The sequence below is a fragment of the Dipodomys merriami genome, unplaced genomic scaffold, assembly GCF_024711535.1.
Source record: "Dipodomys merriami isolate MVZ:Mamm:240054 unplaced genomic scaffold, mDipMer1.0.p SCAF_1, whole genome shotgun sequence".
Lineage (NCBI taxonomy): Eukaryota > Metazoa > Chordata > Mammalia > Rodentia > Heteromyidae > Dipodomys > Dipodomys merriami.
In genome coordinates this window covers 79,892,844-79,906,828 of record NW_027202270.1, presented here as the reverse complement: position 1 = coordinate 79,906,828, position 13,985 = coordinate 79,892,844, and the positions used below count along the sequence as shown (strand labels likewise).

The following is a 13,985-nucleotide window of genomic DNA, read 5'->3' as shown; positions in this document are numbered from 1 at the left end:
TGGGATATGTTGTATCTACGTACAGAAATGTTACAATAAAATTGCTTGCACAACTAATTTTGCTAAAAAAAAAAAGATTCTTGAAAAAGCAAAGGGCAAAACAGTATATACAGTAACCTTCTAAGTATATAAAATAAGGGAGCTATATTTATTTTATAAGCATAAAAAATAACATATTATATATAATGATGACAAAATGAGACAGGTTGGGATGAAGGGAAAATTTCCTTTCTGTATCTAGTTTTTTACAATATTCATAAAGCACTTCAGTAAGAGATGATTGACACTGACAACACAACTCCTACTCTAGTAATGTAGTTTGTCATTACTCTAGATTGATACAGATAATTAATATCTATAATGCAGCATAAATAAAAACTGTATGTCCTGCTAATCTGTAATTTTTTATTATAATAACAAAACCACTTTAATATTCTTTAACTTTAGGAAGTATTCTTAATTGTGCTTTATGTTTACTGACAGTGCTGCTTCAGTACTAGAAAAGAAAACACATCTCTGTCTACCTTTCTATAAATAAGGAGGGCTGAGAGTGGGGCTAATATGGTAGTGTCTGCTTAGCAACCACAAGGCTCTGAGTGCAAATACTAGGCAATTTATTTTTATACCACAAAAACTTTTATATCATACACAGGATAAAAATTTAAGTGAATCTCACTAGTTAAACAGAAATCATGTGAATAAACAAGTTGAACTATATTGCTTGAAAAAAGAAACATCAGAAAAGGTAACTCAATTTTAATTTATTTTCATCTTTTTTTTCTTCATGATCCAGATATTTTTAAATGCCAAGAAAATTAACTTTCCATGGTATGTCAGGGATGGGCACTAAAAAAAAAAATCAAGACTGCACATGTGTTATACAAATGAAAATATCAAATGGAGATCCAGTTATCAAAATGAAAGCATTCAACATATTAAAAGTTCACAATTATTTGTACAGCACACATAAAAAAGTCAGCTTGCTAACCAATTGTTGTGATTTTAAAGAACTATTGCAGAAGATTGACGAAAATAGATTTATTATAGTGAACTTATAAAGAGGTTAAAGAGCCTGAAACAAGTATTAAAAAGAAATTTGTGTCTTTATTAGAATGGTGTTAGGCTTTAAATATACCAATTTTGGTAATCAAATTACTGTTTGTAGTTTTTGTTTTTCTTAGAGCTGTAATACTAGTCCAACCATCTTATCTTTTTTTTGAAAGCAAGAAACAGAATGCAAGTAATCAGAAAGCACTAGCAGGCATCAGTTAATCCAAGATACTAGCTTCTTAGTTGCAAAGAAAACCATTGTTGGGGTAAGGGAGAGGGGAGTGGAAGCAATTCATAATAACTGGAATTCCATGAGTGGGTATGCCAAGTCTCATGAGGCCATTGTTTAAATTTATTCTTTACTTGGTCACTTTTTGTTCCTCAGATACTAATTTTTCTTTGACTTTTTTTCCTCAAAGTATAAAAAGTATGAAATATAAACAAGCTCTTGCACTGCACACTTAGAAGTGTACAATTCAAGCATTATAGAGCTATCTACATACCGATAAATCCCATCAAATCTTGGATAATTCAATAATATACAAAATATCAGGGCACAGAAAGAACTAAAACCCACTTCTTTTGTTACACATAAGATTCAAATATTCAATCTAAAGAAAAACAATCATTTTGGCTCTCTTCTACATTTTGCATGTTGATACACTTATTAAAATATTCCTGTATAATCTTGTTTGGTCTTACTATTCAAGTCAGGTTTAAAACCTCAAAACCAGCCATCCAGATAAAACAAGTAATCAGAAAGATTATCTCTTTTCCATTTCCCAACCCCAAATAACTAGGAAGTCAATTTTAGGACATGACTCCAAACACTGGATTGTGACGACAAATGCTAGGTCCAATTTCTTCATAATCCTTTTTGGTGTGGCATACTTGGTAGAACTCAGGCTGAAATAAAAAATACACACTTTAATAAAGACCAAAATCAATTATATTTCAACATTTAAGTAATGTTTAAAAACAATGTTAAACTTCCTGCATAACTAATGTAAGCTAATAATACAGTAAGTTTTGTCATTTTTGGAAAGAAAAAAGCAATGAACATCTAGTAACTATTTAAAATTTGTTTTCCCTAAAGATAAATTTTAAGATATAAAACTCAAACTTTAAAATAAATTCCTATCAAGTTACATTTTAAAAAACAAAAAAGCTTTATAAAAGAACATTAAGTTGAAGTGACTTAGTTTTAAAACAGCTATGTACTTATGTATTCAATTTTTCAAGTATCCTGTTATATAGAAAATTTAAAGGATTTGGCTTTGTGCTTCTGAAAGTACCTCTGGATTCTTCTATTTAAAAAAAAAAAAAAAAAAAAAAAAGTACAGGGGGCTGGGAAGGTGGCTCAGTGGTAGAGCGCTTGCTTTGCATGCCAGAGCCCTGGGTTCAATTCCCCAGCACCATATAAGCAAAAAGAAAAAAAGCCGGAAGTGCGTTGTGGCTCAAGTGGTAGAGCACTAGCCTTGAGCTGAAGAGCTGAGGGACAGTGCCCAGGCCCAGGCCCAGAGTTCAGGCCCCACGACTGGACCCCCTTCCCAAAAAAAAAGTATAAACATGCTTTATCATACTCACCGTGGAAGCCAGCATCGATCCTCCAAACCAAACTGCATATCGTTGCATGTGGTGTGTAATAACTTGCACATCAATAGGTTTTGGCTAAAAGATGATACAGTAAAATCAATTCAATAGTAAATCCAAGTAATAATTTTTCAATCATTAAAATGTAAACATACATATACAAAACCATTAAGTTGGGAAATGGTGGCTCATGCCTGTAATTCTAGCTATGTAAGAGATCTGAGGATTGTGGCTCAGAACCATCCCAAACAGAAAAGTCTGTGATAATCAATCTTCAAAACAACAACAAAAAGCCAGACTGGAGGCATGGCTTATATGATAGAGTATCAGGTATGAGCAAGCAAGCGTAGGAAGCATGAGATTGAACTCAGGCCTCAGTACATACACACAACACAAAAATAACGGTAATAATATTCAACTGACATAAACCAGAAACAACTGAGATTGGTTATCTACAGAGAAATGAGGCAAAGACTGGCAAACAGGGATAGAAGTATAAAGAGGAAATGAATGAAGAATAATCAAGACCATACTTTCTAACAACTTATTATGTATTTTATTAAGCAATGGAAGAAAGAACTTCAGATACTCCAAATACAAAAACAAGTTAAAAAATGCTTATTTTTAACCTAGATGAAACTTAACAGATTTTATATATGCTACATATTCCATAAATACATACAATTATTGTGTCAATTAAAAATAATTTTACACATGCAGGAGAGTACTCATTGGACACCATGTTGAAAATGAACTAACTATACAAGTTGTAGGTGGGGATGGGAGGGAAAAACTGGGAGAGCGAGAAAAGGGGTGACACTGTCCAAAAAGAAATGTACTCTAGCTGATTCATGTAACTGTAATCCCTTTGCATATCACCTTAAGAATAAAAGTCTGGAGAGGGGGGACCAAGAAGGCGACGGAGCAGTAGGGAAACGCCACAGCTCTCTCCAACCAAAAAGAGAGTTCGAGTTCCAACGCTTAATCTCCCCAAGAGACCGACAACAACAAAAAGACGAACACTCAGAGAAAAACCAGAGGCGGAAAATAACAAAAAAAGAAAGAGACGAAAAGAAGAATTTCAGAACAGAGAAAAGCGAAGACCCCTCCCCCAACCTTTACTGGCCGCGAGGCAGTGCGACAAGCCGCCGGCCAGCCGGCTCGGCGGGGGCTGCGGGAGCCCCAGAGACACAGCAGAGACACAGGGGGCCGCTTTCAGATCACCAGGTACTGGTTTGCAGAACAGCGGATCGCCAGGAACAGAGAAACCTACCAGCCGGGAGTCTCCACGAGGATCCCACCCCCACCCCTCACTCTCCACCCGAGCAGAGAGGCTCCATCCCGCCAAAGCCGCTCAGCACCAGCAGCGCGACAAGGGGACCTGTCGGCAGACCACCCGCCCGCCCGGCACCAGCAGCGCGACAAAGGGACCTGTCGGCAGACCACCCGCCCGCCCGATCGCGATCGCAGCAACCTGGCTGGGCTGCTTGCCTGGCTGGGCCGGCTTGGGCCCCAGAGGTACCGCGAAGAAGCTGCCTGAGCGTGGACACTTTTGACCCGACAGCTTCGACAGAGGCAGAGACAGAAAAGAATCACACAGAGCCACCACCGCCCAACCCAGCCCGGATTGCAACAACAACTGACAACCTACACCACACAGAAACAACCAGCTCCAGGGTGAGTACCCCACAGGGGAAGTGTATCCCTCAAGGGAGACCAGAGCTGGAGGGAATCCCCAGACCCTGACCTAGACTCCCTACCCCAACACCCGGACCTCAGGACCCACTAAAACTGGGAACTGTTTGAGAGCTCCACCAGCCCGTGGAGCACACTCAGCTGGCCAGGCTAGAGCAAGAGCACCCCTGGAAGGGAGCTTAAATGCCCAAGCCAGGAACAGCGCCCCTGGGTCAAGACTACCAACAGTAGAAGAAATTTGAACTGTGTCCCCCAGGCTGTATAACCTAGGTGGTATACACATCAGCACAGGCCTAACGAGTGCGCTCCAGGCTGCATAACCTAGGTGGTATACACATCAGCACAGGCCTAACGAGCGTGCTCCAAGCTGGGGCCGGAACCAGGCCCGGGGATCCAGCGCCTGAACAACACAACCAACTCCTCCCAACTGAAGTAAAAAGCTGAGCATACGCCTCAACAGAGGGGAGAAAACCAGGAAACAACACTCCCCGGGAAGCACGCCTGTGACAACAAAAGACCTGGAGGCCCAGGACAAGAGAAGCCCAAACCCCACCAAAACTCCACCCATATACCCTAGACTGGGAATTGGGCAACACAGGCTGCCAGCACCTGATAGTAAGCAGGAGCTCAGACTGTTAAGGTGGCTCAGCAATAGAGTGATAGTCTTGGATGTATGAGGCCCTGGATCTGATTCCTCAGCATCACAAAAGCAAAAAGGGTCAGAAGTGGTACTGTGGCTCAAATGGTAGGGTGCCAGCCTTGAGCTGAAAAGCTGAGGGACAGCACCCAAACCTAGAGTTCAAGCCCACAACCAGCCCAAAACAAACAAACAAAAACACATCAGGAGCCCATAGCAGACTCCAGTATTTGGGAGAGTGCATCCAGAGCATCTGTTCTTCACAAGAGCACCCGTAGGAGCAAACACAAGCAGTCTAGGCTGCTCAACCCTTCCAAAGGCAGGAACTGCCAGCAATCTACAGCAGAGAGCTGAGAATCCTAAGTAAGTCAGAATAGCAGCTGGAAATAGGCTCCCAACAGAACCCAGATCAGGCACAGACTCTCTCTACCAATACAGAATCAGCAACCAAGCAAAGACAGACACACCAAAACAAAATTGAAGAGCAGTCTCCTGAACCTCCATGCGAAAATCACAGAGAAAAATCACAAGGTTTACCACCACCCAGGACAGCAAGCTCACCTCAAAAGCCAGCAGTCACGCAGGGGAGAGCCCCAGTGGGAGCAAAGCAGGAATGGAAGACAAAAGCTACATCCAAGGGTTGCTGGAGGCAATGACTCAAGAAATAAAGCGAGAAATTGATCAGAAATTGAAAGAGCACAAGGATGAACTATCTAAAGAGATACAGGGTATCAAACAAGAGATGCATGAAAAAATAGAAGCTGCACAAACCTCAGTAAGAAGTGAGATAAACGCCAAATTAGAGGTAATGCATACCTCATTGAGAGGTGAGATCAGTACTCTGAGAACCAATATTGAATCCATAAAGGGATCCATTTCCTCCATGCAAACCACAATAGAAGCCACTGTCAACAGAGTGAATGAAATGGAAGGTAGAGTGTCAGATACAGAAGACAGAATACACCAACTGGACCAAAAAGTGACAGATATGGAAAAATCACTCAAATTAAACCAAAGGGATATTCAAGAGCAAGCAGATAATGCTAAAAAATTTAACCTTCGCATAATTGGAGTGGACGAAGGTGAGGAATTCCAGAGCAAGGGAATGCAACACCTATTTAACAATATAATCAATGAAAATTTTCCCCACCTCAAAAACGACCATCTTAACTACATCACAAAAGCTTATCGAACACCCAACAAGCAAGACCCCAGGAGAAACACTTCTAGACACATTATAGTAAAGATGATAGATCTGAATAATAAGGAAACAATCCTGCATGCAGCAAAAATGAAGAAGGAGCTATACTACAACGGGAAAAAAATAAGAATTACTGCAGATTTCTCCACACAAACAATGAATGCAAGAAAAGCCTGGGAAAGCACCATATGAGCCCTGAGAGCCAATAACTGCCAACCCAGACTGATCTACCCGGCAAAGCTAGCATTCACATTCGATGGAGAACTGAAAACTTTTAATAGCAAAGAAAAACTAAATGAATACATAAACATTAAGCCAGCATTACAAAGAATTCTAAGAGGGGGGACACAACCTGAAGAAAGCAACCAGGAACTGGGGCCTGCCCCAAACAGGCGTTACTCAAAGTCTAACTGAGCAAGCACAGGAGGAAAGGAAAGAAGAAAAACTTAGGAAAACGGAATGGCAGGGACAACAATGCATCTCTCTATACTTTCTCTTAATATAAATGGGCTGAATTCGCCAATTAAAAGAAAACGAACTGAGGACTGGATCAGAAAACAAGACCCATCCATCTGTTGCCTTCAGGAGACCCACCTCTCAGCCAAACATACAAACAAACTCAGAGTGAAGGGGTGGAAACGGATCTACCAATCAAACGCCCCCAGTAAGAAAGCAGATGTAGCTATCCTGATATCTGACAAAATAAACTTTTCATTAAAATCAGTACAGAAAGACAAGGACGGACACTACATATTAATAAAGGGAACAATCCAAGAGGAGGATATAACCATCATCAACTTATATGCCCCAAATATTGGTGCACCCAGATATGTCAAACAAATGCTCTCAAACTTACAGAATAAAATAGATCCCAATACGATAATACTAGGAGACTTTAACACACCACTCTCACCAAAGGACAGGTCTACAAACCAGAGGATTGGCAAAGAAGCTACCGAATTAAGAGAGGCCATACTTCAAGCGGAATTAACTGACATCTACCGAGTATTTCACCCTAAAACAACACAGTACACATTCTTCTCAGCAGCTCACGGAACTTTCTCCAAAATAGACCATATCATAGTTCATGCAAGGAACTTAAGCAAATACAAAGGGATCGACATAATCCCCTGTATCCTATCTGACCACAGTGGAATCAAGCTAGCTCTCAATAACAAAGCATACCGCAGAAATTTCTCTAATACATGGAAATTGAACAGCACACTCCTTAACAATGCCTGGATAACAGAAGAGATCAGAGAAGAAATAAAGCATTTCCTACAACTCAATGAAAATGAAAACACCTCACAAAGAAACTTGTGGGACACAGCAAAAACAGTCCTGAGGGGCAAATTTATTGCCCTCAGTGCCCACATCAAGAGAATGGAGACAGACCAAGTAAATAATCTCATGTTGCAATTAAAACAGCTAGAAAAACAAGAAAAAATGGGACCTAAAGCTACTAGACGAAGCCAGATAACCAAATTAAAAGCAGAGATTAACCAATTAGAAAATCAGAAAACCATAACCAAAATAAACCAAACAAAAAGCTGGTTCTTTGAAAAAATAAACAAAATTGATGGCCCATTGGCTAGATTAATTAAAAAAAGAAGAGAGGAAACCCGTATTAATAGGATTAGGGATGCCACGGGAAACATCACAACACGTACCCAAGATATCCAAACAATTCTAACAGACTACTTTCAAAAGCTATACTCTCTAAAGGAAGAAAATCGGGCAGAAATGGATGCATTTTTAGAGAAATACAAGTTGCCCAAACTGAGCAAAGAAGAAGTTAACCAATTAAATAAGCCAATATCCTATAATGAGATACAGGAAGCTATCAAAAGTCTTCCAACAAAAAAAAGCCCAGGACCAGATGGATTCACAGCAGAATTCTATAAGACCTTTAAACAAGAACTAATACCCATACTCCTCAAGCTCTTCAGAGAAACAGAGAAGGAGGGAGCTATCCCAAACTCATTCTACGAAGCCAATATCACACTCATCCCCAAACCAGGCAAAGACCCAACCAAAAAGGAGAATTACAGGCCAATCTCCTTGATGAACACAGATGCAAAGATCCTTAGCAAGATTCTAGCAAACAGAATCCAGAAACATATAAAAAAAAATAATTCACTATGACCAGGTAGGCTTCATCCCAGAGACACAGGGATGGTTTAACATACGTAAGTCAATAAATGTAATCCAACATATCAACAGAGCCAAGGTCAAGAATCACATGATTATCGCCACAGATGCAGAAAAGGCCTTTGACAAAATTCAACATTCATTCATGCTAAAAGCTCTGGAGAAAATAGGAATAGAAGGAACATTTCTAAAAACAATAAAAGCCATTTATGACAGACCAATAGCAAATATTATACTTAATGGGGAAAAGCTACAACCAATTCTCCTAAAATCAGGAACAAGGCAAGGATGCCCACTGTCTCCACTCCTCTTCAATATAGTCCTAGAACCTTTAGCCAGGGCAATAAGGCAAGAAAAAGACATTAAAGGGATCCGCATAGGGAAAGAAGAAGTTAAGCTATCCCTTTTTGCAGACGACATGATACTATACCTCCACGATCCCAAAAACTCCATCCCCAAACTCTTAGAAATCATAAATCACTTCGGCAAAATAGCAGGATACAAAATAAACCCACAAAAATCAGTTGCCTTCCTATACACTGATAATGTACAGGAAGAGAGGGAAATAAAGGGAGCAACCCCATTCACAATAACCTCCCGAAAAATAAAATATTTAGGAATTAACCTAACCAAAGATGTAAATGAACTATTTAATGAGAACTATAAAAAGTTAAAGAAAGAAATTGCAGAAGACACTAGGAAATGGAAAGACCTCCCATGCTCTTGGATAGGCCGACTTAATATAGTAAAGATGGTAATACTTCCAAAACTAATATACAAATTCAACGCAATTCCTATTAAAATCCCAATGACGTACATCACTGAAATACAGAAAACAGTCCAAAAATTCATATGGAACAACAAAAGACCTAGAATAGCCAAAACAATTCTAGGGGATAAAGACAATATGGGAGGGCTATCCATGCCGAACTTCAAACTCTACTACAGAGCTATAATAACAAAGACAGCATGGTACTGGCACAAAAACAGACCCGAAGACCAATGGAACAGAATAGAAGATCCAGAAATAAATCCACAGGCCTACAGCCAGCTGATATTCGACAAAGGAGCCAAAGACATACAATGGAAGAAACACAGCCTCTTCAACCGCTGGTGCTGGGAAAACTGGGCAGCCACATGCAGAAAACTAAAAGTGGACCCCAGCCTATCACCATGCACCAACATCAACTCAAAATGGATTAAAGACCTTAACATTAAACCTGAATCTCTGAAACTACTGCAGGACAGAGTAGGAGAGACACTTGAACTAATAGGCACAGGAAGGAACTTCCTGAACAGAGTCCCAGGGTCACAACAAATTGGAGAGAGACTGGACAAATGGGACTACCTTAAAATAAAAAGCTTCTGCACAGATAAAGCTATTGCAACCAAGCTAGAAAGACAACCAACTAACTGGGAAAAAATATTTACCAGCAATATATCAGACAAGGGGTTAACATCCTGTATATACAGGGAACTCAAGAAACTAATCCCTCCCAAACCTAACAAACCAATTACTAAATGGGCAAGGGAACTAAAGAGGGACTTCTCAAATGAAGAAATAAAAATGGCAAAGAAACACATGAGGAAATGTTCATCATCCCTGGTGGTGAAGGAAATGCAAATAAAGACAACCCTGAGATACCACCTTACCCCAGTCAGAATGTCCCACATCCACAAATCAGCCAACGACAAATGCTGGAGGGGATGTGGAGAACGAGGAACACTATTACACTGCTGGTGGGAATGTACACTCATACAACCACTTTGGAAAGCAGTCTGGAGGGTCCTTAGAAAGCTAAAGATTGACCTCCCTTACGACCCAGTCATACCACTCCTAGGCATCTACCCTGAACAACAGGAACCAATATACAAGGACACGTGCACCTCCATGTTTATTGCAGCACTGTTCGCAATAGCTAGGATATGGAAACAACCTAGATGCCCCACCACAGATGAATGGATCCAAAAATTGTGGTATCTATACACAATGGAATATTATGCAGCCATTAGAAATGACAAAATAATGGCATTTGCAGGGAAATGGATGGAGCTAGAAGGAATCAGGTTGAGCGAGGTAAGCCAAGAACGAAGAGACAAACAGTACATGGTCTCCCTGATAAGTGGATGATAAATCCAAAATGTTAGGTGATATGACAAAACTAACAGGACTTAAGAAACAAAGAACTCCCACTCATCTGGTTGAACCACTACCAAATATCCCCATGCTGCTGATCACATATATGGTATATAACATGTGAGCACCGTTATATATTAGACTGTGATAGACAATTTGCTCCAGGAAAGCTAGAATGAACTTGTGACTTTAAATGAGCATCATTATTCCACAATACTGTGAATTACCGGAAATTAAGTAATCACTTAATCACAATCAAAAAAAAAAAAAAAAAAAAAAAGAACCTTGGGGAAGGGAGGGAGGGAGGGAGGGGATGGTAGGGGGAAAACAATGGAGGGGGTAACAATGTTCAAGAGGAAGTGTACTCATTACCTCACTCATGTAACTGTAACCCTCTGTATAGTATCTTTACAATAAAAAATTAAAAAAAATAATAATAATAATAAAAAAAGAATAAAAATCTAAAATATTTTTTAAAAAAATCTTAAAAATAAGTGTGGCTCACACTTGTAATCTTAGCTACTCATGAAGCTGAGATCTGAGGATGGTGATTTGAAGCCAGCTCAGGCTGTAGAGTCCATGAGTATCTTAACTCATATTAAATTCATCCAAAAAGCTAGAAGTGAAGCTGTGGCTCAAGTGGTAGAGAGCACTAGCCTTGAGGGAAAAAGCTCAGGGACAATGCCCAGGTAGTGAGTTCAAGCAGCAGAACTGGCACCAAATAAATAAATCACTAAATAAATAAATACAACTTTAAAAGGAAGGGACATGCACAGGCAAAGCAATGTACAATAAAAGCAAATTAATTAGTTGTGGCTTGTTTTCTTATTTTTTTTTGGGGGGGGAGGGCTGGTCTTAGAGCTTAAACTCTGGGCTTAGGTGCTGTCTCAGCTTTTTTGGCTCCAGCCCAATGCTCTACCACTTGAGCCACAGCACCACTTCATTTTTTCTAACTTGTTTATTGAAGTTTAGAGTCTCAAAGACTTTTCTGCCAGGACTGGCAACCAACCAATTCTCAGATTGGAGACTGAGGCTTCCTGAGTAGCTAGGATTACAGGCACAAGCCACAGGTGCCCAGCTTAGTTGAAAAGTAAAGAAAAGAAAAGAAAAGAAAAGAAAAGAAAGAAAAGAAAGAGAAAGAGAGAGAGAGAGGAAAAGAAAGAAAGAAAGAAAGAAAGAAAGAAAGAAAGAAAGAAAGAAAGAAAGAAAGAAAGAAAGAAAGAAAGAAAAAAGAAAACAAGAAAAGAAAAGAAAAGGAAAGGAAAGAAAAGGAAAGAAAAGAAAAGAAAAGCTAACACCAAAGTGAGGGAAAGAATAAGCTAAGTAATTTATGAACTCTGTATTTTAACCCTATATCCTCAGGCTGGGGATACAAACTAAGCGAACTCTAGTAGGTTAATATTTCAAAGTGATCTGGATTAACAATTTGTAGATTATTATATACATATTGTGAGCATAAGCATTCACATAAATGAATTAATAATAGGAGCCAACCTAAAACTGTAAGAGGAACAAAAAAATCTTACAAATAGGAAATGAAATAAAGCAAGAACTCAGGGAATACACATGATGCTTCAGTCCTAAATTTGGAAAATCAAGAGCCTAAAAGTTTCTTTCTCTAATAACTTTCTCCATAAAGCAGTAGTGTTCAGGGAAAAAATAGAGAGGACTGATTTCATCAGAGCAGATAACAGAAGTAGAAGATCAGCCTGAAATATTTTGAAAGTGTATAGATTGATGAGGCTGCCTCAAAAGATCAGACAGTCACTTAAATGGCTCCAATGGGCCAAAATTGAGTATCAAAATTAATAGTATCAACAAAGTATGATTTTATAACCATATTAATAATACAGCCTAAAATGACAAAATAGGAGTTCCTACAGATGGGGGTAAGAAGGCTCTTTAGAGTAAAATCAAACTAAGAAACTATGAAATCTGGGGCTGGGAAGGTGGCTCAGTGGTAGAGCGCTTGCCTTGCATACCTGAGGCCCTGGGTTCAATTCCTCAGCACCACATAAGCAAAAAGAAAAAAGCCGGAAGTGGTGCTGTGGTTCAAGTGGTAGAGCGCTAACCTTGAGCTGAAGAGCTGGGGGACAACGCCCAGGCCCAGAGTTCAAGCCCCATGATCGGACTACCTCCCCCTCCCCCAAAAAAAGAAACTGAAATCTCAGATTCCATCTGACAACTACTTCAGTATATTAGGAAAGAACAGCAATAGATGTTAAAACTGGCGCTTGCAAATTTGTTGAGAAATAGAGACAGTTGGGTAGTCTGAAAGTGACCCCCTACAAGATTCATATTAAATACAAAGGAAAAAAAATAACTACCTGGCAGCAACAACTTTCACCAAATAATCAAAGTTAGCATAGAGCAAATCATTTCATGAGTTCACTGACAGAAGGCACTAAAATGATGCATCATCTCTGTGGTATTACTATCAAAGTACATACATTGAAATTAATCATAGAAAAATATCCAATAAACTCAAACTGAGAAGCCTTCTATAAAATAAATGGCTTATACTTTTCAAAAATGTTAACATCATAAAGGAAAACAAAAAGCTTAGCAATTATTACATACAGAGAGTCACAACAATTATATGCACTATATGATCCTGGATTGGATCCTTTCTTTGGTTTTCCATCAAACAAATATACCTCAGGTTTATAGTTGAACTATGTTCACCCAGCCAATGTAATTTGTATGATTCCCAATACAGACAATCTAAAACTACCTTTTATTATACTATTTATTTTACTGGGTTAGTTGAGAACAAGTACATGACCAGATTGATTGAACAGTAAAGAAATAGTATTATGTGAGAGTTTAAAACAAAACATAACCTATATTTCAAGGCATAGGTTGATTTATTTAGGCCTTAGTCTAGGTACAGAAAAGTCATTTAACATTTTCAACACAAACCAAGCAGTATTTTATTGTACTTTTGAGTAATTTAATGATTGTGGCAAGGTGAGAATGAGCCCTCATTAGTAATTTCAAAGTAAAATGAGATATGTTTATTTGGCAACTTATCCTCTGAATTGATATTTGCTTCAATATTTAGTAAGAATGGCAAAAAAATTACTAAAAATGTGTCTCATAAATATAGAAAATACACATCTAAGAATTAATGCATTGTTTTTGACATCTAGCTCAACAGTCTAGCATCTTGTGAAAGAAAGGTTAGCTGGGAAAAACACCAATTTGTATGATATGAGCCCACTATGTGGTAAGAACTGCTATTGGCTTGTGAAAGCAAACTATCAGGATGTCTCTCAGCATTGTTTTCTTGCTATAATGGTATTTAAAATTTCAAGCATCCATAATAAATTTTCTTGCTGGAGTAAAGAAATACTCTAAAGTTATCTGTGACAGTTTTGTGGGTTTTTTGTTTTTTCAAAATATTTCTCACAACTACCAATCAAGATTTCTTTTCCAAGGTTGAGGTATAGCTCAAATGGTACAGTACTTGCTTAGGAAGCACAAGGCCTCTTGTTCAAACCTCAGTAACAAAAACCAAA

At 38.9% G+C, this 13,985-nt stretch overlaps 1 protein-coding gene across 1 annotated transcript in view; it reads right to left on the bottom strand.

Moving 5' to 3' along the window:
• Positions 1-741: 741 nt before the first annotated feature.
• Positions 742-13,985, bottom strand: part of Actr3 (actin related protein 3) — a 56,083-nt gene continuing 42,839 nt past the window's right edge. Inside the window, exons 11-12 of the mRNA XM_070024387.1 lie at positions 2,638-2,721; positions 742-1,956 (exon numbers count right to left, since the gene is read on the bottom strand). Of these exons, the coding sequence (XP_069880488.1) occupies positions 1,861-1,956; positions 2,638-2,721 (180 nt within the window). The 3' untranslated portion in view covers positions 742-1,860. The remainder of the gene's footprint in view (positions 1,957-2,637; positions 2,722-13,985) is intronic.